The 27,408-nt window shown below is 38.8% G+C and overlaps 1 protein-coding gene across 1 annotated transcript in view; it reads right to left on the reverse strand.

Moving 5' to 3' along the window:
• Nucleotides 1-238: 238 nt before the first annotated feature.
• The window catches only part of SRFBP1 (serum response factor binding protein 1), a 59,751-nt gene continuing 32,581 nt past the window's right edge, over nt 239-27,408 (reverse strand). The window contains exons 4-8 of the mRNA XM_020803625.3: nt 17,856-17,927; nt 11,141-11,222; nt 5,197-5,929; nt 3,932-3,969; nt 239-2,022 (exon numbers count right to left, since the gene is read on the reverse strand). Of these exons, the coding sequence (XP_020659284.3) occupies nt 1,844-2,022; nt 3,932-3,969; nt 5,197-5,929; nt 11,141-11,222; nt 17,856-17,927 (1,104 nt within the window). The 3' untranslated portion in view covers nt 239-1,843. The remainder of the gene's footprint in view (nt 2,023-3,931; nt 3,970-5,196; nt 5,930-11,140; nt 11,223-17,855; nt 17,928-27,408) is intronic.

Here is a 27,408-nt window from a genome sequence, read left to right on the forward strand (position 1 = left end):
TTTTAGCCTTCTATATTTAAATTTTTTTATTTTGTTTTCACTCTCACCTATGCTTGCAGAGACTAGTTGTGCAGTGAATTGCACCATCAGGTACACAATGCAGACTGCCTGTTCACAGCTCCTTGTAAACTTCTGCTATGCCAAATACAATAGGATTTCAGCAGGCACCGAACAGACTAATAACCTGTGGTTCTTCCATTAATCTGTTTATTGCTGTCATTTTAATAAAATGTCTGGATTCCACATCAACTTTAGACTTTATTTGTAAAAATAAAATGGAATATTAGAGACAGTACATATTTGTGACATAATGGGTTCAGGTTTACATGTCTAGTAGTGTCACTAAACAAAGCATGTTAAGAACTGCTAGCCTTTCCTTTTACATTTGAATTTTTCAACTGGTGGTACTTCACATTAGCCTACAAGTTAGGCAGCACAGATGCCTTTGGAGGTAAAGCACTGGAACAGAAGAAAACGGAACACAAAATTGCCTTCACTTGGCATTGTCCTTACACACAGAAATGTCTACTGCTAGTTTATCTGATCAAAAGCTTTGCTGTGAATCTGGCCACAAATGCAAATACCACTTTGACCACTGATATCTTAGACACCCAAAATGAATACTGTTAATGACATAAATTCAGTGGTCCCCAACCTTTTTGCCTACATAGACCAGTTTAGCGGGCAGGCATCTGTGCGAGGGACCGTGTGTGCATCTGTGTGTGCATGGGAGGGGCCGTGCATGTGTGTGGGGGGGCTGTGCATGCATCTGTGCATGGGGGGGGACAGGAAATTTATCTCCACGCCCCAGTCCTGGCAGGACCACAGACTGGGGCTGGTCTATGGTTGGGGACCCCTGTTCTAGCTTATTAGTATAATTTTATATCAGCTGAATACATTTAGGAGCATTTGGTTTTTGAACAAATAGTTCAGACTACATGTATCTGTCATTCATATTCCAAATCTCAACCTTGTAAAGCTTTACTAAGAATTCTATTCACTTTGCTTGTTAAGGAACCAGTAATTAAAAAGAAAAAAACACATTTTAAGCCAATACAGAAAAGTCCCGTGATAAGTTAAAAACTCTGAAATATATCATGGCATGCACTTTCATAGACTTCATCAGACAAATAGTCTTACCTTCAGTGTATATAACAGCTTTTCCTACCAACATATACAAGTAAGAAGTGGATAAAATGATGATGTTACATAAAATGTCTTCCATTCCAAGCAAAGTTTTAATGTGTGCAAACTAAGCAAAGGAAAGTTGGCATTGGCAAAAATCCTGTTGCTTAACATAGTACATTGCACTAGAGAAGGCTCACTGAATCAATGGGGATTCGGTGAGACAATTCCTCCCCAAGTTCAGTTGATTCAAATGGACATACTCTAACTGTGACTTCTTTAAGCATTTAACATTCAGGTTGGTAACAGATATTCAAAATGTTCTATGTGTCAGCAAGGTTTCTACACACCCTGGCAGCTGAGAATCAAACCTTTAATAGTTCATGTAAGTTCTCATTAGGTCATTTAAAATGTGCCAGTTGGACAAATTCCTGACAAAGTTAGCCAATGCCAAGATGACAACTTTGATATTAAAAAACCTCTTACAATTAATGACTTCAAGCTTAGAATTTCTTTCCTACACTGAAAAACCTATTGAATAAGGATGATTTTTGTTCTCAAGTCTTTGCTTTCAGTTTACACCCTTGGCATATCAGCTTCAATTATTAACAAGGCAACTGCTTATATATACATTTCCACACATACTGCAAGGATTGGAAGATGCATGATAAATGCTGGTAAGACGAGGTTAAAAAAAATCTCAGTCTTTTAATAAAAATTAGTCTTCAAATTTAATTTTTTTCCCTTGGAATGCTGTAATTTGAGATACTTGCTCTCGACGTTTCCTGCTTGCTTCCCATGAAGGATGAAGGGGTTGTTCTGATTGTTTCTTCTCAAACCCTGGTTTTCTACCTAAACATCTGGACATCTGTTTCTGTGGCTGATTTTTTTCAAAAGCTGTTCAAGAATTAATAAATAAACAATAATCAGCACAGTATAAAATATATTCCTTTCAATATATTATTTAAGATTATAGATTATTTATTGTGTATGACATATTTATTTACATTCATATACATACCAAGTGAAAAAGTTCTATATTCTAAAACTTTCCTGCACAAACATTGGCTTCTAAGATACAACATACACTTGCAGATTTAAAGTGGATGTTCATGCATTTAGAAGGGGCAAACAAAGCTTCAGTATAAGGTTCTCAAGACCTGAAAATGTAGTCCAGAATCCTTATGCTGCTTGGTGAAATCTAACGACATAAAGTTAAGAAGTCAAAGTTTACATTACTTGATACATGCCACATCACACAACAGATGTGCAACAACAGGTGCAACTACAGACTTCTTAACTAGTGGCAAGTCGCTTTTGAGATTTATGCCACTGGAGATTTATGCCACTGGTTGGCAGGCATTATTAACCTGATTTTTGCTATTATTTTGTAAATATTTTTTCCTATTTGAATATGATTTAAATACAGTGATGCCTTGACTTATGAACTTAATCCATCTCAAAAGATGTTCATAAGGTGAAAAGTTAGTAAGTCGAATCAGAATTTCCCATAGGAATTCATTGAAAACCGATTAATCCGTTCCAGCTGTTTTTTGTTTGTATATAGAGGCACCAGTTGTAAGTCGAAGCATTAGTTACCATAGGAACTAATGCAACACCGGTTAATCCATCTACTACCACTAGGGGGAGAATTTTTTTTAACCTAAGATGACTTAGGTTAAAAAAAAGGGCAGGAAAGGAGGGAGGGAACGGACACCTTTTAAACAAAACACCTTCAAAACCAAGGAACTTTAAGCCAAACCAAGCACCTTTTAAACCAATTTTTACATTTTAAAATTAAAGTACCAGGCAGTCCGAAGTCCATTTCCCGCTTTCCCTGCGTTTTTTTTTTGTTCATAAGTTGAAATGTTTGTATGTAGGGGCACCACTGTAATCTTAAATTATATGGCACAACTTGAGCTGAATTCCATTTTCAGTAATGCTTTTAACACAACTTCACATTAAGACCAAGGAGGAGGAGGAGGAGGAGAAAGCAAAGCTTTCATGTTTATGTTGTAAACACTTTAACACAAGCTCAATGGGATTCATTTTGGAATAGATATATCTATACAATTGCACTTTTAATCATTTCAAACAGAACTGCTTTCCTCTGCAGAGCCTTCTCTGAAAATAAGTAACAGTGGACATACTTTATTCCCAAATTAAGTACAGTGGTGCCTCGCATAGCGATCGCTCCATATAGCGATGAAATCGCTTTGCGATGGACTTTTTGCCATCGCAAGAGCGATCACTTTGCGACGATCCCTATGGGGAAATTTCGCTTTGCGATGATCGCAGGGAAGCAATCATTGCAAAGCCCCCATTTTCGGCCAGCTGATCGGCGGTTTCAAAATGGCCGCCGGGTAAATAAAATGGCCGCCCGGTGTTTTGCCTTGCTTTAGAGGCACTGAAAATGGCCACCCCTATGGAGGATCTTTGCTTTAAGGTTAGTTTTTAGCCCATAGGAACACATTAATCAGGTTTTAATGCGTTTCTATGGGCTTTTTAATATCGCTTAGCGATGAAATCATTTAGCAGCGATTTTTGCTGCACGGATTAACATCGCTAAGCAAGGCACCACTGTATACTAAAAGGAGAGACATCAATCAAGATAGAGAAAATATAATAAAATACACTATACAAACCTAGCTGCTGTGTAAACACCTGCCACAAACTACCATTACAGTACTTTAAAAAATTCTTAATTCATCTGAAGTTACCACTTTTGTATTAACGAGGGAGGGAGGGAGGGAGGGTTTACTTGTGATACTGCAAAGATCCAAGCATCACTAGCAATCTGACATACCTGTTACTTCCTTTTTGGGAAGCTGGTCTCTAATAGTTCTAGAATGTAGAACAGATAAAATTAGTGTGTTGTGGAGGGACGAGCATACGATTAAGAGTGAGAAGCAACAATACCATTGTTTTCTTTTCAAAATATGTTCCCCAATAGACATTTGCTAACTGTGACATCATAAAGTGAACTTCTAAACAGATCCAACAGTTATTTAAACAACTGTATTCATATAGCCAAACTGAACTTGCTGGCTTGCCTTCACTGAGGCTGAATTTCTATCTAGATTTGCACACTTACACTATGAGTGATATTAACAGATTTAGATTGTTTTAAAAAAGTTTAATATAAAAATTATCTCACTGAAAAAACATGCATGGACAGATTTTAGTGGTTACAGCAACGATACTTTAAGTTTAATCCATTACTGCATACGATGCAGGATACAAATAAATGATTTTTTAGAATCAAACTGATTTAAATCACAATTTTTAAAAAAGTAATATTTTTTAAGTCATTTAAAAACTGCTTTTTTAAAGTTTTAAATTTAAATAATTTAATTCAGGATCAATTTGATTCAAATTGTGATCACTTAATCCAATTTGATTTAAATTAAATCCACCCTGATATCACTTATGCAACATTACAATCACAAGTAAAACACTGAACTAAACTTCATAGCATAAAAATCATACTTTAATATAAGTATATAATACATAAATATGAGAAACAGATCTCAAGCATACTTTCAGTGAGACTCTTGTGGCATCAATCACATTAGGTGTATTTCAGCCTTACTGGGACTTTTTTGTGAATCTCCAACTTTCCTAGTTGTTTTAGTTATTACGGTTCCTCCTCTGTTCTCTTTCGGTAAGTGCCCCTTATATATTTAGTCTCATTGTAAATGGACGGTATATTATTCTTTGTTAATTTTTGTTGCAACTGAGGGAGGCACTGCTATTTAATTCTTCTTTGCTTTTCAGTACGTTGTGAAAAGCCAAGCTGGAGGCATCAAAGATACAGGATTTTATCTACAAGGTAAAGTCAACAGTATTCTGTCTCTCTTCTTTGCTAGTCATCAGAAGCCGCTGCAAAAATTTCTAACACCTCACATTTGCCCCCCCCCCCCCAAATGTCTGAATGTCCTCAAAACATGGAGGTAATGTTCTCTTGGTTAGAAATCACTGGGTTCACGGTCTAAACTCTCAGATATCTGACAGGAAAAAAAATACAGTTGCCCACTAACAATTTATTAGCTGTACTAAAAAATCCCTTACCTTTTCATATTTGTGGATGCTTTAGAGTTGGACAATGAACAGTAAAATACAGATTCTAGCTTTGATGCTTTTGAACTCTGAGAGCTGCTCTTTGTGTTTGCGTCCTTCACAAGGCCAGGCTGCGAGTCCTTTGAGTGGTTTTGCAGAATCCTTCCGTCTTTCTCTCCTGTAGGTAAGGAATTATCTGCTGCTACTCCCTTCTTTTTTGTTCTCTTAACTTTGCCAATGAAGAAATCATCATTGCTGTCACTTTCATCTGAGCCAGAAGACTGTTTACAGAACCTTTCTTCAGTGCTGTCATCAAAGTAGTCCTTCTCTGTTTCACTTTCCTCACTTTCACTTGCATCATTATCACAGTCATCAACTGAGCTGCTCCGGGAAGCATCCAAATGTTTCGTTCTTCCTGGACAGGCTGCCTTCTCTGTCCGATCAACCAGTCTGGGTTGTTCTGAGCCCTGTACTGGAAAATCACCCAAGGGGCACGGTTTCTCATCGTTTGTCATTTTCTGTTGCTCTGTCACACAGATCTGCTTTTCTCCAATGTCTGTGCCTGGCATCACTTCCACCTTCATTTTGCTGTGGTTTTCAGCTTGTTCAAGTATTTTGCTTTGGTCACTGATAACGGAATGCTGGGTCTTCTCAGGTTGCTTGGTATGCTGTTCTTCCGACTTCTGTTCTTGGGAAACAGTTCTGGCTGACTTCTGCCTTGCATCTTTAAAGGCTTTGACAGCAGCTAGAAAAAAACAAGTTGTTGTTTTAAAAAAGCAGTACAATAGTAATGTTAAATAAAACAACATAATAACAAAGTCCTGGAATATATTCATATTTTGAGGAGGAGGGAAATCCCAACATAATGGCACAGCAACTGTTTTGCTTTTGGGGCAGCCCACATTAAGTTGAAAAGGGACGTGGTGGCGCTGCGGGCTAAACCAGAGAAGCCTGTGCTGCAGGGTCAGAAGACCAAGCAGTCATAAGATCGAATCCACGCGACGGAGTGAGCGCCCGTCGCTTGTCCCAGCTCCCGCCAACCTAGCAGTTCGAAAGCATGCAAATGCATAGGGACCACCTTGGTGGGAAGGTAACAGTGTTCCGTGTCTAAGTCGCACTGGCCATGTGACCACGGAAGATTGTCTTTGGACAAACGCTGGCTCTATGGCTTGGAAACGGGGATGAGCACTGCCCCCTAGGGTCGAACACGACTGGACAAAAATTGTCAAGGGGAACCTTTACCTTTACCACATTAAGTGTTTCTCAAAGTAATGAGCTGAGAGGATTATGACTGAAACTCTAGCTCTGTATGTTAAGGCAGCTTCCCATATGCATATATTTGCATGAGGCAAAATACACCTGATTAACATCTTGGTATGTGTGCCGTATGTATGAAGAAATATATGGCACTATAGAGTCTACCACAGGACAGGCTATTTTAACTTCCTTTTTACCATCACTGACTCTCTGGAATAACTAACAGTATGGGATCAGGATGTGCCATCTTTTCAGGCAAGGTCACAGAATTGTAATTTTGTTCCCTCAATCTCTGAGGGAACAAGAGTTAGTTTTCGTGCTACTGATACGATATTTTTATGCAAACTGCATAACTTACACAAGTTGGTCAAATTTGTAGCAACTGCTGATTTGCTGCATGAAGAACTGGATGGGATTTAAAGCTTTTCACACAATCAGTTATGCTGTCTGTGTTTGCTTTCAGTCTGTGTTTTGTTTCTTAAAGGGAAAGGTTGTGAGTTTTGCATAACTTGCCTCAGAGGCATTTTGTGTAAACAGCAAGAACCTTGACAAAAAACAAAAAGACTCATCTTGCTCTTGCACCTGGGATGTGCAATTTCTTGAAACTCCAATATTTACTCATTTATGTGTCTTGCTTTGTCAAGGCAGCTTAAATCAACAAGAACAAGAACTTCCAATAATTTTTTCTACCCTTAGCATGATAAACATTTTGTATATATTCTCTTTAAATACAACAGATTTAGTTAATTTTATTTTCCAAATTCGTTCTCATTGATCCAGTTCAATATTATGTCCAACATTCTGTGCCCATTTAATCATACACGCCTTTACCACTTCATCTTGTGTTTCAAAATCTAACAGAGAATTTTATAACTTAATACATTTTCCCTCTGATTCCAGAAGAATTCTGTCAGAAAGGAATGGTTTAACTTTTAGAGCCTGCCAGCTCTAAGAAAGGGTTACCACTTGAGCATGTGTTCCAGAGACCCCTACCAGCGACTTGCTAATTGCCAGCTAGAAGCGACTGAATGCTGTTGCTTGCCTTCTGCATGTGTAGTAAAGAAACAGGATTTCAATCATTATTCCCAAACATTCTCCTTTTGGTGGACATAGAGACATTCAAGGGACAGGAGGAGATTGACTGAAAGACACTGAAAGGAGGGAATGAACAGATGTATGGTCTTTAGAAATAATGTGGAAAAGGAATTTGTAGGAAGAGCCAGCTCTTCCAAAGAAAAGGAACAACTAATGATGAGGCGTATGCAATGTACCCTCAAACTTTCAGCTCTGCTGGGCGCGGCTCCACCTCTCTCGACTTTGCTCCTGTGCACACATGTGACACCCCCCCGGCAGGGTTCCATCATGACCAGAACCTAATACGATTGCTGAGTGGAGGGGGAAGCCAGCTGTGAGGGAGACAGAGGCACTCAGGTGCCCAGCTTACAGGGAATCTTGGGTGTGTGTGAATACACAACTCCCACACTGTCTCTTGCTCATTCACTTTTCCTGCACGCACTACCTGAACTCCATCCCCAGAGAGAGATGCCTGTCTCCCTCCACTTTGTTTCTTTTCTGAAAGAATCCTCTGTTACTGATAGAAAAAGAGAGGATGAAGAAAGGGCCAGAGTTTTACTGCAGAGCCACTGGCCATTAAAAAAAAAATATCTGTAAGCAACATACAAATAAGGGAAGTCTGAATAGAAAAGGTGGTGGTGGTTCATAGCAGGTTGCAGCTCTTGGGGGCAAGGGAGGAGGGGAGAGGGAACATGCAGCCTTCTTTGCGAATGGAACCGGGTTGGCACATGTAGGAAGAATGAGAGAAGGAGAGACTCAGAGTGGTTAGTATCTGGCCACTGCCTTCTGAGGCACTCCTCCTGGCATTCACACTCCTAACTCCATCATTAGTTGAAGAGCTCTTTTCTTTCTGTAGATCACCTTTTCACCTTCATTTCCAGAAGAGAGATAAAGAGATACTGATTTATGATCTATTGCTCAGATTTGCTAACTGAGCCGTTGAGGGGGGGAGAAATGGAATGATGGAAATTCTGAGGTGAAGTACACATGTCGAAAAGTACATCTCATGGATTTCAGAAAGGCTTAGAATCAGTCGAGCATTCTTAGGATTTTAGCGCTAAATTCTTTCTGCCCAGCATAAATGTGAAGACAATTTATTCTGTATCCAGGAATCTTCAGAACTGCCTGAGCTGTGTATACCTTGCTGTGTCTTTTTACACCTGTGTTCCAGATGGACATTTTAATATTGGCTCTTGTTTCTCCTCCCAAGACAATTTCAGCAGCTAGTTCTCAGCTCAACCAGCTACCTTCCGAGTGTTACAGAATCCCAGCATGGATGGGGATGGAAGTTCTTTACATAAGTTTTAAAGCAAAATTTGATGGAATATTGCCTTGATAAAAAAAAAAAAAAAAAAAAAAAAAAAAAAAAAAAAAAACCAGAAGAAATGGAGCAGGCCAAATAGCACTATTACGGCACAATTTTAGTATGAGAAAAGTCTGTGTTTTCAAACTGCCTTTTACATGAGATAAAGCTGGGATATTAATTAATTAAATAAGGAGTGTGCTTTTACAGCTCAGTGAAAATGAATATATGTGGAAGATACATTTATGTTGCACACATTCAACTGTGCAAACCTAGAATTTCCCATCTTCAAGCAAATGCAGCACAATGATTTATATTAAATTGGTTTTATTTCTGCTTTCTTAAAATAAACGACATTTTATCATTTTTTGAGACAAAAACCATTTGTGCTTATTTTAAACAAAGCAGTCCTTAGTATATTTTTAATGCTAGGTTTTACAAAATATGGAATGGAAATTGATGGTAAAGGAAAGGGAGGGAGATCATGAAGTATTCTGAATACTCAAAACAAGTTGCGATGCTAAAAATGTTGGGAATTTAAGGTGCAAAGAATTTTTTTGTGGCAGGGGATGCAAAGAAAGGAGAGGCTAATATATGCTAAAATATGCTCTCCACATAGCAGCAGAGAAGAATACTAGTGCCATTCTTAAGTTTCATTTTACAACAGTCAAGAAAGGTGAAAAAGACAGCAGGTTTCTTTCATTCTTTAAGGGGACAGGTTCTACCATTTTGGTACTTCGATTCCCCCCCCCCACCCCCAAACCAATATGGGCCACTTCTAGTTAATCAGTCCCTTTGAGCTCTGAATGGAACATTTAAATGGCCCTATTAATTTTTAGGGTTAACTCAAGGCTGTTTCCTCAAGTCTTGGAGCTAGGAAAAGAAATGCAATCAAAATGTGATGAACTTTAGTCCATAAAAGTAATGTTTCTATAACTGATCTGTTTTCACACAGACAGAGTATTATGTTCTTCTTTCCTAAGCCTCAATCAGTAGCTTTAACACCTCATAAAATTGATCCTTGGAAAAATACTTCATTCTTCTCAAATAACTTTTTATTTATCGAGTCAAAATGTCCAGCAGACGACACTTGCTGTATTGCCCGAGTGACCAGTGACCTTCATGAATGGGAGATGGTAGAATCCAGAAGTTAAAGATGAATCCAGTGATGCAAGACTGAAAAAAACAGTATCTCCAAGTAGTAGATAGAACAGAGGTGGGGAGATAGGGAGTTTTATCTTCGCTAGGCATCTCAGAAAAACAAACTGGAAATTTGGTTGCAAGGCCAGGTACATTTTCAAGAAATGTCTCACTGAACAAAGTGGAATTTATTTCCAAGCAAGCCTACATAGGGGGTTAAAAACCCTATATATCATTTTTTAAATATTGAACTATGTTGGTCTCTCCTAAGCTGCATTATACACATAGTTAGGAAAGGGACTTGAAGATTTCTATGACTTCCAGGTTCAGAATTCATCTAGAATCCCACAGGCAGAATTCTGTGGCTGGAAGAGGAGAAACCAGAAGGCAAAAAAGATGTCTCTCTAACACCACGGCTTTGGCTGGATAGAAGTAAGGAACTTCAGTCCCACTGCTTCCTAGGAGTTGCCAGGAACTACCCTTCAATGGGAAGGGTAGTTCAGTGAGAGGCTCCCCCTATAGAATCTGATGGATAGTGAGCCTAACTTTCCCATAAAGCCCTGGGGCAACTTTGAAGAAGCAATGGGACTGAAGAGGTGTTTCTTTCTTCTCCTCAGCCAAAGCATGTGAAGCGATAATGGTAGAGTTACATCCCTGTTGCCTTCTGGTTTGTCCTCTTCCAGCACTAGAATTTTGCCTGGGGAATTTTAAATGAATTTTGGAACTAGAAGACCTAGAAATCCAGAAGTCATACCCTATTCATAGTTTTATCAGAGGCCTCTGAATCACATTTTAGCAACTCTGGAAAGAATTAGAATGTTCACTAAAATATTACGTAACTGTTCATCTTGCTGGTAAGAGCAGTAATAAATGCATGCAATAGTACACACAGCAATTTAATACAATTCAGTATCTGGGACTCATAGGAAAAGGAATGCTGCAACTCTTTAGATGATGTGCATTTTCAGGCATCACTGGACATACTGCTTTCTCTGACACCTTTGTAGTCTCTTCCTAATTATTTCAGATAAACAGAATGCAAAACATTTTGTCTGCTCCGGAGTCTCAGTTTGAAAAAAACAGTAAAGTACGAGAGTAAACTGTGAGATAGAACTGAACAAGAGAACATTTACAACCCGAGGTTTCAATGCACATACATTGTGAGGGCTAATTATAGATTACCTTTAATAGCAGCAATTTTTGTCTTCAGTAGTGGATGAGCTGCCAGTCGAGCAATTGCTCTATCTCTTGCTGTAGAATTGGGCTTTATAGGAAAAATGAGAGATAAGCTTGTTGAATGGTTAAAAGTTAAAACAAAAAAGAGACCATCCATTTTCCCTCCCCAAAAGAATACCTTGAAAATGACAGCATGCCACGTCTGAGAGCATTCCTCCCATGGGACAAATTATAGAATGGAACAACCTAGCCACTGTTTGAAATATATATATTATAGAATGGAGCATATATATATATGCTCCATTCTATAATATATATATTTCCATATATATATGCTCCATATATATATGGAATACCAGATAGTGTGGAATACCAGAAACTTTCAGGAGCAAATTCTCAGAACTTGATAGAAGCTTACCTTTCAAGGATTATGAGGCTAGAGATATATATATGCTCCTGAAAGTCTGCTCCTGAAAGTTTCTGGTATTCCACACCATCTGGGAAGTAGATAAGAATTTCAGCCCACTGTTATAGCAAGTAGCAAACTGTATTTTTATTTCTGCTTTACAAGGAAGTGCCAAATAGAAATTTCTTGTCATCAGCACACTTTGTGATAATATTACTTTGTTAAATCTTCTCAAGCATTCAAACCATGTTGGATCTTAATGTATGGTGATGGTGCAATCAAGTTAAAAACTTTCGTACAATAATATGCTAAACGTTCATATTTAAAGCTGTGTACGGTGCAGAAGTTGGCAAATGCTAGGCCTTCCAGATGTTATTGGAGGGCCTACCAATTCCTCATTGTCTATATTGCCTGGGGCTGATGAAAGTTGTGCTCCAATATCCAGAGGCTTCACTTTGCCCTCCCCACTACAGTAAATAAAATTAACCTCTGTTTATTTGTTCTTAGGTGTGAAATGCCTAAAGAATTTAATGTCCACTGTGATTGTAGCCTTTGATATAATCCAGATTGCTTCAGCCCACACTCAGTTATATAAAGTAAATGGTTTGCATTAGTGAGAGACAGATTTTGGCCTGGAATGTTGGACAAAACCCATCAGAATTTACTTCATCTGTAGTCAGGGAAGAACAAGAATTCCCCTTCTGTGTCCCAAGGAACTCAACATCAGAGTGCTGGAACAAAGTTCCATGGCAAGATCTCTCTGCAGAAGCTGTCTCATGGTAGCCATAAAATAAACATCTCACATGGATTGTCCCTATTTCAATTCCCCCATCACCATCATTTACTTAAGTAGTAAATGATGGTAATGGTGCAATCACGATGTTTGTCTGTGGCTAATAAACAGGAATGCTGTATTCAGCAAAGGCACTATTAAGTACTGAATAGTCCCAGATTACTGTGCCTGGTAAATATCTGCAAATTATTCTGCATAGTACAAATGACTCAGCTCGCAAAATATTAGTAAAGTACATCTGAAAGTGTGTAAGGCATCTGGATGAGCTATTCTTGAGCATAATTCAATTGTGTCCATCCATAGACAGAACACCATCCATTGGTGGAACATATAGTTTGGGAGACTTTTGAGAGGAGAAATTGGAGGTGCATGGGAAGACTTGGGAGGGGAAATTGGATAACACAGGAAATTTCAATGGTATGAAGGGATGTCTGCCTGCGCAATGTTGCATGCCACTCCTTGGGCATCCAACATGCAACATCTGCCTCTGACTCTTCAAGCTGTTAGAGCCAGTTTATTTCTGCTCAAAAGCCAGTGCCACAAGACAGAATGTGTATCTTTGGCATGGAAGAGACACTCAGTTAGACAACACATTCTTACGGCTGTGAAAATATTTAAGAGCCCAGTTCAAAAGTACAAATGTTTTGAAGATCACGGCACTGAATCATCTGTGTTGCAGGAACAGAGTTAGTCACAGGCAGACAAATGTTACACCTTCATGCAACATTCCCTCTCCACCAATGTGCTGAAAGCAACCGCAGCCACTTTTGTTTGAAGTTAGTGTCTGTTTGCCATGGAAATCTATCAGGAAACAGTGGTTTTACACACCCACAGTCATTTCCATCCCAGACAGAATGAGGGTACTGTTTCAGCTCTGTCAAGATTATTCTTAGGATATCTTATCTTACTATTTCTAAAGAAATAGAAAGCTGAGTTATAACATCTATATCCAAGGATTTTAGCCTGTAAAAAGCCCTACTAAGCAGAGTAAATTCAGACTTTTCAACAGTTTTACCATTCCTGCAGGTGTGCAGACTACATAAGCACACTTGTGAAAGCAATTATACCTGTCCATTTCATGTATCTTTATGGCAGTTTAAATAGCAAAACATTGAAAAAAATCTCGAACACCCATACTGTACAAGGTATGTATAAAGAATAAGTTATCACCCACAAACGTCAGATAAACTCACAAGAGATACTAACCGCTCTCCCCAAAAGACGACAGAGTTGGCAGTAATCTGTTTCTCCTTGGCTTAATGAACAGATTATTTTTAACACAAAGGATGTTAAAATCTGTATCAGTAATTATGTGTTCTGTAGTACTTTGCTAAAGTACAAGTGCTAAAGTTTTCTACAGGGCAACATAAATGTGTAATTAGCACGAGACTTCAAAAAGAAACTTCAAAGCCACTGGCTTAGATCCGTAGTTGAAACATAGCTGAAACATCACCTATTTGGTACTTGATTCCTAAACTACTGGAATCCACATATACAAACCAACTGCTATTAGTACAAATCAAATAAAGACAGAGGACTTTGCTTAACTTAAGCAAAATAATGTATAGCTTAAGTTTTTAAAAAACCAGTTGTAACTGTATTTTTATCTATTGCTGAAATGGTTCTAATCTTTAGAATCTAAAAAGGTATTACACAAAAATGCAGTAATATGTAACATAGAACAACATAATCAAAGCAATACTTGGAGGATTCCATTGTTAATTTAAAAGTCTAGTTTAAGTTACATTCAGTCCCAAAGAACTGACAATCTATCACAAAAAATATTTGCAAAAGATCTGTTTTCTCCAGTGTTTCAAATGCACAGAAAAACTGCTCAAAGCACAGGAGAAAGCTCTGGAAGTCAAGGCCATTAACTACACTTTCAAAGGTACAAAAACATACTGAACAATCTCCTTACATTTTCTCACATACAAAAAACTATTCCTTTCTTTTTTTTCCCCCCTCTCTAGAGGGAATTCCTTACCTAATATATATTATCAGAGATTACCAATTGTTTAGCCCCTCCCCTATATATTGAAAATAAGATCTGCCTCCCTAAGTTTGAATGTAGTATAGCCACCACTGCATGGTCAGAAAGGAAGGCAGACACCACCAAAAAGGAGGATATAGCTTGTGGGGCATCTTGGAGGAATAAAATGCCATCAACCCATGTACATGATCAAAATGTGAACAGCTAAAATGCATTCAACTGAAGTAAGTGCACAACAGTGCAATATAACATGTTGGAATGGAGCACCAACTCATGGGGCAAGTGATCTGTGTGGGGGATGGGTAGGAATAGACAGACAGGTAGCCAGATGGGTTGACTCAGGTTTCCCCCTTTTCCTTTGTTCTGTTGTGGCTTGAGTTGTTGTTATTGTTGATTGGAATTTTTTAAAAAGACAGAGTATGGAACAATGCACTATGACACCATAAAGAGCTAATTACTTTTGTGTGTGTGGCAGCTAGACTAACAGTTGCTCAATGTTGGAAGACAGCTCCAGAAATTTCAATGAATGCTTGAGAATCTAGGGCAGTAAGGGCAAACCTTTTTGGGCCCTAGTGTCCAAACTGAAAAAACAAAAACAAAAAACTCAGCGGGCGGCGGCCACAGTGGAACCAGAAGTGGTGGTGGCAGAACCGGAAGTGGTGGCGGAAGAGGGAATCCCGGGCACGGAGGTGCCTTGAGACCCCACTCCAGATCCGTTGCCAGCACCAGCTGCTCTGGATCCTGGCCCACCACCTGTCGAAGCGCCAGCACTGCAGCTGCAGACACTTCTGGAGGTTTGGCTGCGAGGGGGAGTAGTGATCTGGTGATTTGTGGGTCGCATGCCCACAGAAATGACTCTGCGTGCCAGCTGCGGCATGCGTGCCATAGGTTCACCATTGCTGATCTAGGGCTTGGAAATTAGCTCTGATGGAAAACCTCACTGCACACTTAACAGCTGAGAATGTGCCAGGATTCCAGTATAGACTTACTTTATAAAACCTGACTTTCCTTCATTCTGTAATAATCATACTGATTCTCTTAGCAACCCCCCCCCCACTCATGCTGATTTATAGAAAATGTGCTATGTTAACTAGCAATACAATTTGATATGCTTACTATGTAGGTGTGATGGCTTATAACTATTTTATGGTTTTGTATTTTCTATCTTATTAAAATTGTTAATAATTTTTTTTGAAAAAGAGAGCTCGGATGACAAAGTTTGCCAAAAAGGAGGAAATTTTCTGCCATAAAGGAGGACATTTTATTTTACATTTGCAAATGCAAATTTAAGTTACTATATGTAAGGATAGATTACACTAATTTAAATATAAACATAAGAGGTTCCCAGCATCTTAATCATCTATTGATTGCTGGCAAAAACAAATCAGAATAGTGTGCCTAGATCTTATGTACTTATTCGGAGCAGAGCTTAGATTTGAAATACCTTTAGTTTTACTGTTGTAGTGATAAGGACAGGTTGCCTATCTGTAACTGCAGTTATTCATCTGTGAATTCACACATGTGGGTTTTACATCTGGGCAGAGATCAGCCTTGGAATCTCTCTGAGCTTCAGAAGAAATGTTCCTCTTCCCCAGTGCTACTCTGCATGATCAACCATACCCTGAGTTCTTCAGGTCTCCTCCATCTGCCACCCACAAGATGGGCTGAAAGTGACCAGGGTGGATAAAAATCAAATTGATTTAAATCATGATTTAAATGTTTAAAAATCAATTAAAAAATTTAAAACATAAAAAAACCCAATTTTTAAAATGTAAAAGTTGATTTGACTGAAATAAAATCCACCCTGAACATGACAGAGGGGAGGAGGTGATCACTTCAGAGGGGCAGGTGGAGCTGTCGAAGGGGTCCCTAAGAAGATGACTTGGAGAACTACAGTTAAAGATAAGTAATCTGTCCTGCTTCACTGTGGTCTCTGTGAATCACACATGTGAGTGACGAGCAAGCTGACTGATAATGGTGGGATATCATGCCAGAAGAGAAGAATGCAAACTCCATCTGAAGGAAGCATTCTATTGGGTTCTAATTAATAATGCTTTGTACACATTTTGCAGAGTGCTTTCAAACATATTCACTGATCCAATTGATACCGGAGGGAGAAGATTCTACATTTTCAAATACCGAAGAAGCCATTTATTTATTTATTTATTTATTTATTTATTTATTTATTTATTTATTTATTTATTTATTTATTTATTTATTTATTTATTTATTTATTTATTTATTTATACATACATACATACATACATACATACATACATACATACATACATACATACATACATACATACATACATACATACATACCCCGCCTATCTGGTCAATTGTGACCACTCTAGCGACAATATTTTAGAACTGACATAATACTTGAAAAATACAGTACCAGGCCTCACCAATCTTACAAAGCCTAACCCTGAAACATTCACAACTAGCAGATAGTATTTATGGCTCACCTAGAATAACACTGTAACTCTTTCTCTTGCCTCAGAACTGCCAATTTAAGGTAACAAATGGCACAGATGGCCCACCATTGGAATGCCCGGAGGAGAAAGACAGCAATCAGTATTTTAACACTTGCCAGTGAATCACAATTCTTGAAGGCCATACATCCAGGGCCCAGGAAGAACACACATAAACATATCAATCGATAAGGGAAATAGAAACTCTCCCCTCCAGACATTCAGGTGCATCCTGACCACAGGTCAAGGTAGCATGGGGGCACAGTATGGATATTTCTCTATAGCCAATGAACTAGCTCGCATCCTTGGCCCAATGGGAAGCTGGATCCAAAGTTGGGGTTCAGATGACCAATAGAAATGTACTACTTTATGGCTCTTTGTCTATAAAACATATGTTCTCTGTATTTTCAGGGCCTTTTCTCTGCTTTAAGAGGAAGGCCCAGCTGATTTATCTATCTTTAGGCATTGCAAAATAAAATCGGTTCAGCTGATGCGTCTTAGCCTGTTTCCTTGCTGGAAAACTGGGACCAGAATCCCATGGTAACATCATCATGTCTAGACTTTGCTCCCTATGACAACTGAAAGTGGTGGCAACCAAATAGCCATCTGCTAAATATAAAAAACTGCATCATAGGCCATGTGTGGTGAAGATGGCATGAAATAACCCTTTCTATTTTCCAATGTGCTACAAATTAAAGACAAATACCTCTGGCTGAAAACGAAAACCTTATCACAGTTTATCTATGATAAGATGTATTATCCTTGCTTTTGCAAGATTCAAAGCGGGGAGGCAGAAAGTTAGAACAGGACACTATTAAAAAGAATGCATCTACTAGAGATGGCCACGAATCCCTGAACCGGAAGTTCATGCCCATCTCTAGCATCTACTATGTACAATGTATCCAGCACAAACTACTAGGAAGCTTGTTGACTGTTTTCTCCATTACTGTAAGAAAGCTTTGAGAAGTGGCACACATGTATATTTGCTTGTGACCAAAGTCAGATAGTTTTGCTAAGTGTACATTATTATTTAACATAAATATGAAGAATCATACCTTTTTGCAGACAATCTCAAAATTAATTTCTCTCCCAAGTGCTAATTTAGTAACCTGATCCAGTTTTATATCCTAAAAAGGAGAGAAAGAAAAAGTCAAAAAAGAGTTAATTTCCATGAGATTTGTAGAAAAATTATGAAATCTCTCCTCTTTGGAACTGGACAAATTTATCAACCTCATCAGATAAAAGTATGCAAAACGGTTACTCTTCAAGAATTCCTGTCACAGCTCTCATTATATTTTAATTTGTTCCTAAGTTCTGAAATGCATAGGTCCAGCACTTTGAATCTGAGGTTTAGAACAGATATTTTCACCACTCAGTTCTTCACATATCAGAAACAGGTCTTCTGAGTAGGTCTATTTCTTTTCAGAAGTTGAACATCTACCTCCCCTTTCTTTTCAACTCTAGACAGAAGGTCCACTTTCCCGCATTCTAAGGTATACATAACACTAACCCTGTAGACTTGTGCAATTCCCCAAACCCTCATCTCCTAATGCAGCAGAAAGTTTCTTGATTGGGATTCCAAATATATCTGTACTTCTTTCCACCAACAAAGGTGGTACCTCAATAAATTAGAGCCACACAGTGAATTTCTTACTAACCAACTTTACTCGCCCACATACAAATTTAAATCTTGTAACTAAGAAAGTGCACAAACAAATCCTTCATAGAAGGTGTGATGCCCAGTTATACTTTTGTGATGGTAAACATAGTATTTGAACATTGGTTTGGTAAGCATGTGATGGAAAGGGTAAGTGAGGAGCATGGAATGCTGGTTAAGAGTAGTTCTTTTTGGCTGGGAGAGAAACTAGGGGAGGGGAGTGTCAGTGATGTTTTGGAGCACTCTGAAGTGGAAAGACTGGGGAGAGGGTGGTTTCGGAGTCCGGGGCTCTGAGGGAAAAAATGGACAGAGAGGGAGGGAATAGGAAATATAAGAATATAAAACACAGGAATAAACAATATTCTTTAAGCACTGTGCTTACTTCAGTACTTGAGGATCTGCTTTTCAGAGTGTTCTAACAGCCTGAGTGAAGGGACAAATGTACACACACACAATGCGACAACTGAAAGTTGGTGGCAGTGGAAAGAGAAAGAGTAACCAAGTGAAGTTTATTAAAGAAAGAATGTTAATTCCTGTGGTGATTTAAAGATACCATTACCTAAATAGTCAAGTGACAAGGCAAATGAAGGCAGGGCACTGGCGTCTGAGAGAAGGGGTGTGACAGAACGGAAGAGAAAAAGAGTGGAGGGAAAGGAAAGGTGCTCTTTGGTCCAACTGCCTAAGTCCTAAATTCATATTAGTGGCACATCGCTATGTCCAGAATTGAACCATGAAGCCAAGAGCCTGTTGACACAAAATCTCACCCTTGGCTCCAATTATGCCAATCCTGGCATAATTTGTGCATTTAACGTTCTTACCAACACAACCATTTCCACCAATATAAAATCAAATAAAATTTAATACATAGCCGAATTAAAAACAACAGCAGCATTTTATCTACTACACCCACCCCTGGCCAAAAAGACTGTCCAAAGAACCTAGAAACATTATACACAGCAGCAATTATTTGCTCAGCCAAGTTGCTGTGGGAGAGGGCCTCAATGAGAGCAAAAATCATGGCAGCCACTAGACTGTAGATGTGGAGGCCTGAGATCTCGCAACATGAGGCGCCGCAAGATCACAGGCCCCAGAAAAATGGTGTTGAGTCAGCAGCATGGGGGTCTCATACTACACTTGCTGCTCATCTCTTCCCTCATCACAATTCTCTTCTTATAGGAAGTTGTCTGGGAGAGAGAGCAAATGTCATCACACACCAACTTTTTCTCATCCCCACTATAATCCCTAGTTCTCTGAAGGTATTTTGCTCATTCCTAGAAATTTTGGGGAAGTAGATACTTGGCTGAGCAGGGATTTGAACCCAGTCCTCTCAAGTCTTAGTCTGTCCCTAACCAGTACACCACACTGGATTTCTGTACAGATTACTATATCAACATGTGCTACTTTTGTTAAGTACTGTAACAGCAAAATTAGCCAGGAAGATGTGAAAACATTGGAGAAATTTAACACAACAGGAGAATAGGCATTACCAGCTGTGTAATCCATTAACTTATAAATCACCTCTCCATCAGTAATCACTGATAGAAGTCTAACGGCTTGACATATTGTAACACAGTTTGATGTACTGTTTTTGATACTCAAATAGGAAAATAATATGCCCTGTTTGGCAGGTAGAGAGAACGGATGATCTAGTAGGTGCTTTCCATTATCAATTTTGTGACACACACCCTGCTTTGTCCAAAAGTTCCTCACAACAGAAAGCTAACACAGCAGAATGTGCAGCTGGCTGACAAAAAGACTAAAGAGCAGCTGGTTTAAGTATTATGACACAACAGGTCACCCTGTGGATTTTTTTTAACGTAGCTTATGTTCCTAGTTGCAACTATAAGCCACAAGGTAACCTGAGTAGAAGGCATATCCCTAAGAGGTTACTAATTATCTGCAAGGCTACGTGAAGAATCAGTACAGTATACTGTTCTTGATAAATATATTTAAGATAAAACTGTAAAGGAAGATTTTTAAAAATCAATTTCACAAAAATAATACACACAAAACTGGTAATTACTAAAGTCAAAACAGTTTGTGGAAGGAAAGGCCAGATTCTGAGGGCTACTAAGAGCTAGGTAACATAGGCCCTCTGGTAACACTGCTCTCTTCACGATGAATTAAGGTTAATTCTTAAAGGTACCAAACCAAGTAATTAAACATCAGTATTAAGTACCAACAGAAGTAGTTCAACTATATAATTGAAGCAGTTTTTCACATTAACTACTTATACTATGTATATAACTCCACTGACTGTTCATTGTGCATTACACAATGCAAATGACACATGTGTATTAAACACAGAAGAATACAAGCTAGGAGCACAGTGGGAAAGAATATGCTTTATTTAATGCCAAATACTTGCTTAGTTACAGTGGGATATAATATTAGATGTAGAGCATATGAGGAGAGACTGGAAGGCAGAGAAGTGACATAATGCACATATTCTGAGAAGCCAAGCCAACCATAAAGTACAACAAGGGAAAATGTTAAATGCATCTGAGGGAGACAGTCTGGTACCTACCCTCAGTGAGCTGGATAAGCAAAGATCACAGACAGAGGGATGCAAGAGGCAATGAAGGTAAAGAGATAATGGAGTAAGTAACACTTTTTACAACCATAAAAAAAGGTAAAGGTTCCCCTTGACAATTTTTGTCCAGTCGTGTCCGACTCTAGGGGGCGGCGCTCATCCCGCTCTTCAAGCCATAGAGCCAGCGTTTGTCCGAAGACAATCTTTCCGTGGTCACATGGCCAGTGTGATTTTGAAACCGCCCATCAGCTGTCCGAAAACCATCATTTTGCGAAGAATCGGTTCCCGAAGCAGGGAACTGATCATCGCAAAGCGAAATTCCCCCATAGGAAACATCGTAAAACGATCGCAAAAGCGATCGCAAAAAGTTCGTTGTAATGTGGTTTCGTTGTTAAACGGAGTGTTCGTAAAGCGAGGCACCACTGTATATTTCTGCCAATGCAGTAGTAGACTTTTTGCCACTTTATCATACTGTTGATGCATGTTTATCTTCTGGTCTACAAGGATCCCTAGATCCTTTTCATTGCTGCCAACCCAAGCATTATTCATCTTATATTTGTGCAGCTGGTTCTTCCTAACTAAGTGGGGAACTTTATATTCATCTTTCTTGAAATTAATATTGTTTGTTCTGGCAAAATTCTCCAATCCATGGAGGATCAGAATTTACTGTATATCTAAAAAGACACAGAATGCTTCCTAACTGTTCTGCTCGGATGTGTCATGCGTGATTCAACAGCTGGTATTTTTCTTCTTCCCTAGAAGCTTTACCTGTGATCTCTCATGATGCTTCTTTCCCAATAAGCCAAAATATGAACAGATATGCTTTGGCCTTTGGTCTATCTTCTCCTCCAGAAGGCAAACTGTTTCCCACAAAAGAAATGTTGCTGCTCCATTTTGTACAACTTATATATTAAATGTATCTATTAATATTGGCTTTTAACAGCTATTGGGCACATCTGTATTTTTAAGAACTCATGTACTGGTATATTTCATGAAAGTATCAGCTAGCTTAACATTCAATATAGCTTTGCTGAGGAAGAGCGGGTGTAAGGCCATCTCACAAAGACAATTTTCTTTGCACACAGAAATACTGGGATATTTTCTTTCTGTTATAATGTTCAAACAATCAATCAATTGATTAATTGATTGACTGATTGATATAATGTATATTTATTTGGAAACAAACTCCTCTTGTTTCAGTAGGACTTTAACTTTTAATAATTATCCATGGACTGCAATATTTCCCATCAAATAAGAATTCTTTCTCCACCAATTTGCCTTACAGAAGTACCAGAACAGACTATCTAAGCAATATTATTCTTTTGTGCACCTTGGATCACCTAATGTACAAATTTAATTTAGCTGGAAACCAATGTGTTTTATTTCCTGTATTGAACATGCATCATGATTGCCTGTTAAATAAGCTTAAGAACTCAATTTAAATGCATTTTAATTAAACTAGATTATGAAAAACAAATCATCGCACTCACTTTGGCTTTGTGTCAATATATTCCAGAAATTTAAATGCCGACATAGCACACAGAATAATCTCACAATATTTCATTTGAAGTGCTCTAATTCTCTTCCAGCAGCATTGTACTTCTTTTCTACAATATGAAGACTTAAGATTGATTCAATATATTAAACTGTTTTAACACTGATTATTTATTATCTGGTTGTTGGTAAGAAATTCAAACAATTTATCAACTGGAATTGTTGATCTGAAATGGCAAGGGGGAAATATTTTGTCATTGCATGATGATGCATGTTCCAGTCGTATGACCGCTACTGTGGTCATATTTGCAGTAAGTTTTGCAGATGGAAATATCATTTAAAGTTCATTGCCAAGCACGGGAAAAACACTCTCACTACATCTGAAAAACTATTTTACCAGCTCCTCCATATTTATCATTCACAATATGTTCAACAGTGCTCTATGCATACCTTAAAAAGAAGGGTCTCAAGTACATTTAAAGCCAATCCTACAATTTGCCAAATCAACAAACATAATTCAGACTTCTGCTTGCAACACTGAATAAAGCCCCAACACAAATGAATTGTATTGTGTGAAGGGGTGACCTCAAATTACTCCAGTGGGTCATCTCGCCCTGCCCCACAAGCCTAGGGGAGAATATGTCTCCCGAGCCCATAGTCAGGGGAATGTGCTGCTGCAAGTGGAAGAAAGGCAACCACCTATGCAGGACAGCTAGGGGAAGGCGTGATAATGGGAATAAAAGGGTGGAGTTGCAGGACTCAGTCATCATCAATCATGTTGGAGGAAGGGAAGAGGTGGGAAGAGGTGGTCAAACACTGGGGCCTCAATGTCTGTATCTATGTGGGGGTGCAAACAGAGATAGCAGAGCCACCTCCTCCTGCCTCCTTAAATTATTTTTTAATTTCAGAAAATCACCACCACTGGAATGATTTTACCAGGAGCTTGCTCATTCTATCAGCATACCCTTAAGAATTAACAGGTCTGCAAGACAAAAGGATAATTATTTACTAATTGCACATATTGCTGGAAATGTGCCATTTGGATTTCTTGGACTCCCAACTTCTAGAATTCTCTATTCTAGAAGTTCCAGCTGACAGACCCACACCTACAGAAAACTAGCTCAAAAGTTCCATGCCCTAGCTCCAGACTAGGAAGTGCAAGCAATCTGAATGGCACATCCCTATTTATTGCAATGACTTCAGCCTAAAGCTTAAACTGGAAATTATGATGTGAGCTTTTTAGAAAGGACAACTAAAGGAACTGTTTCAGTTTGAAGCTTCCCATTCAACTCGGTAGTCACATACGCGAAATATAATTTACTCTCTTTCCCCTAGGATGCAAATATCATTGAGCAAGACAGTAATTTTGTGGTGATTTTAAAAGCAGTAGACCTCAAACTACTGTGGAAAAGTATTTTGGCTATCAACACTATGAAAAACAAGTAAGACAAAAGGAAAAAACTAGGTCATAACATCATACAGTGGGGCAATCACAAAAGCCAAAATTATAACGTTTGAATGTTCCATTTCCTTAGAAATCCTTCAGTTTTGAATGTCAGCATTTGCTCAGGATAGCATCCTTTAATTTTTACATGAGATGTATTCCACATCACCTTCCCCAAAGTCAAGATTAAATTTCAGTTATAGGCAATATCAGGGATAAAACCATTCCCCCAATTCTGAGAGGACCAGGTTCGTTTTGGTTCTAAGTACAGGTTCTAGGTCCAGAGTCGGCAACTTGTGGGCTCCCAGGTGTTGTTCAACTGCAACTTTCTTCATTGCTCACCATTAGTTACACTGACTAGTGTAGGAAAACTCTGCTTTCAAACCTCCACTGCCTTGTGGCTATATCCACTGATGGAAAAGGCTGCAGGAGTCAACCTCAAGGCAAAATCCGGAGCCAGAGTCCCAGAGGCACTTCGTGTCGTTCTGTCAACTCCTGCAACGTCGCTGGAACCAGTTGTATTGGCTCTTGCCTTTCCATTGGACTATTTCAGTGACATGGAGGGGGGAGATTTGCTGCTTGGGTAACAGCCTATCCTCCATATTATTTTACCCAGGCTTCGTGCCCTGGAGAGGACACTCCAGCTTCACATACAGCGTCGAAACACTAGACGCTGTTCCAAGTCCTCCATAGAGAGCACGCTACCATAGTCTCTTGAGACTGACTAGAGGGCTGATGGAAGTTGTAGTCTGACAAGATGTGGAATGCTACATATTGCAACCCATATGTTTGGTCAATGTTGTACAGTGGCCAAACAGGAATGCTGTGTGTGTGACTGACTTGCTGTTCTCACCTTGCTGCTGTATCACTTTATTAATCAAGACAGCAACCAAATATGATATATGTTATGTTTAGAACCAAAAGTTAAAACATTTCATTTAGAAAACTAGACCAATGACACTGCAGCAGATAAAACCTGGCTTCACTTCTTCACAGTCTGGAGGGAGACTGCAGTGATAGGTGAACTTCTTTTCATCCAATTGTAAAATAGTTTATATTAGACATACAAAAACCATGTCCAAACTGTTCTTCCAAAACACTCCCCTTGTCCACAGCCTAGTGTTCAGAAGCTTTGAGGACATGTGCCAGAACTGTTCTAATTCTACCAACACCAGTCACATTACCCTCAAGAGAGGAAAGTATAAAAAGACCCACACAACTCATATCCTGAATGCCACATAAATCACTGAAGCATTGTGAGTAGCAGAGAAGGTGACCTTCAATGGCATAGATTGTGGTTTGCCACTTTAATTCATAGGCCTTGTGTCATTCAAGGTTATTATCGACATACTGATGATACAAATCAAGGTTCTTTAACAATTTAATTTTACTTTACATTAATTTTATTATTGCTTTTGCAAGCAGTATTGCATAGGTCTTTGAAACAGACAACCTAACAGAGCACATAAGAAGTGCTGAAAACAGAGAACAGAGAAAAAAAGGAAAAACTGATCAACACGACATTTTGCATTCCTTTTTAGGCACAAGAGGAACCCATTAATTTGTTTTGGATTGTATTAGTGGTAATTATTTATTTATTTATTTATTTATTTATTTATTTATTTATTTATTGGACTTATATACCGCCCCATAGCGCTACAAGCACTCTCCGGGCGGTTTACAAATTTCAATTATACAGGCTACACATTGCCCCCCCAGCAAGCTGGGTACTCATTTTACCGACCTCGGAAGGATGGAAGGCTGAGTCAACCTTGAGCCGGCTACCTGGGATTTGAACCCCAGGTCGTGAGCACAGTTTTAGCTGCAGTACAGCGTTTTAACCACTGCGCCACGAGGCACTGACTAATTTAGACTAACATATAACAATTTTGACATTGTTTCCTGAACTGAATGAAGAGTCCAGTGATAAAATTTAGACAGTGGCATATATAAATTCCATACTGAAGTTTTAACATTCTTTTAAAAAAAGTCACTAAACAACCACCACACTGCTTAAGCCACCACTGCTTTTTTAAAAAAATGAGCATGATTTAAGATCCTTCTAGAAAACAAGGAAAAAAGACATTGGGCAAAATCCTGTTCATACCAGCACAAAAGGTGTAAATGTGTCGGGCATCATACACTGCACAATTTAATTACCCAGTCGCACACTGCCAGTATGACCAATTGTGCAATGTACCAGTGGAGATGCTTGATGGACAATACTTCTGCCTTAGTGCTATCGCAACCACTGCAACCTCAAAATCAAGTTGTGCCCTTGCAGCTGTGAAAAAAGATTTTGCCTAACATGACAAATTCGAACATCACACAAAAGTGCTACAAAAAGATCGTTGTCGTTGTTTAGTCGTTCAGTCGTGTCCGACTCTTCGTGACCCCATGAACCAGAGCACGCCATATCAACTGTATTTCTACAAGCAAGGCAATCTGTGATCTCCTCTCTGGAGAAAACTTGTGTCTATACTGAAAACCTGCAGATCTTTCAACAGAAGCCTACTCAAATTCCCCCCTTTGAATCATACTCAAAAAGCATTTAAAAATGCAACTGTTGCATGCCGCCTTCTGCATCACTGTGTACACAGAAAAAGGTAGCACATCTATTACAGAACCAGTTTTAAGGGAGAGGAGCCACAAGACAGGTATGCTGAGAAAACAGTACAGAACTTCTATCCCTATGGATTAGTGTATTATCTGTTTCTCTTGTACCTTTAACAGGCTTCCAGTTCTCAAGGTCAACAGTGAAGGAAAGCCAAGAGCACAGCAATCTAGTAATATGAGTTGGTGGCACATGGTAGACTTACAACACAAAGCAGGAAAAGAGGATTATGTGGACCTTGATTAATTTATATGGAGATTTACCTTAACCTCTGTACCAGTGGACCCTTGACTTACAGACGGCTTGACTTACAGACTTTTTGAGTTACAGACTTCTCTGGCCGCAAAATTTAGGTTTGACTTGCAGCCTGAGAATTGACTTACAGACCAGAAAAAAACCAAAATGGAACAAAAACAGCCTGTTACGGGATTAATCGGTTTTTAATGCACTGTAGGTCAATGGAGACTTGACTTACAGACTTTTTGACTTGAGAACCGCCTTCCAATATGGATTAAGTTCTCAAGTCAAGACCCCACTGTAGGACTTTTCTTCTTTAGGTAGTTTTCCAAGACAAACTTGTGATTATTCTTAGAGGATGTCAGTTGGGATGAACTGAACTACAAACTCTAACATATACTGTGTGTGTAACATTACAAAATAACCTAAGAGCTGCTTCACTTACAGAGCAAACTAAATATCCTGCAGCTAGGAGATATTAAATGTAGCCTTTTATTACAAGCTCTATAGTTATTTTACATTTTTATTACAACTACCTGATGTTTTAAAATGTATAGTCTGGAGGTGGCTGACCCAAAGTGCTTATTTGTTAACAGCATAAGAGTTTCACAGGAAATGTTACATCCTAT

Source organism: Pogona vitticeps, chromosome 2 (assembly GCF_051106095.1).
Source record: "Pogona vitticeps strain Pit_001003342236 chromosome 2, PviZW2.1, whole genome shotgun sequence".
Classification (NCBI taxonomy): domain Eukaryota; kingdom Metazoa; phylum Chordata; class Lepidosauria; order Squamata; family Agamidae; genus Pogona; species Pogona vitticeps.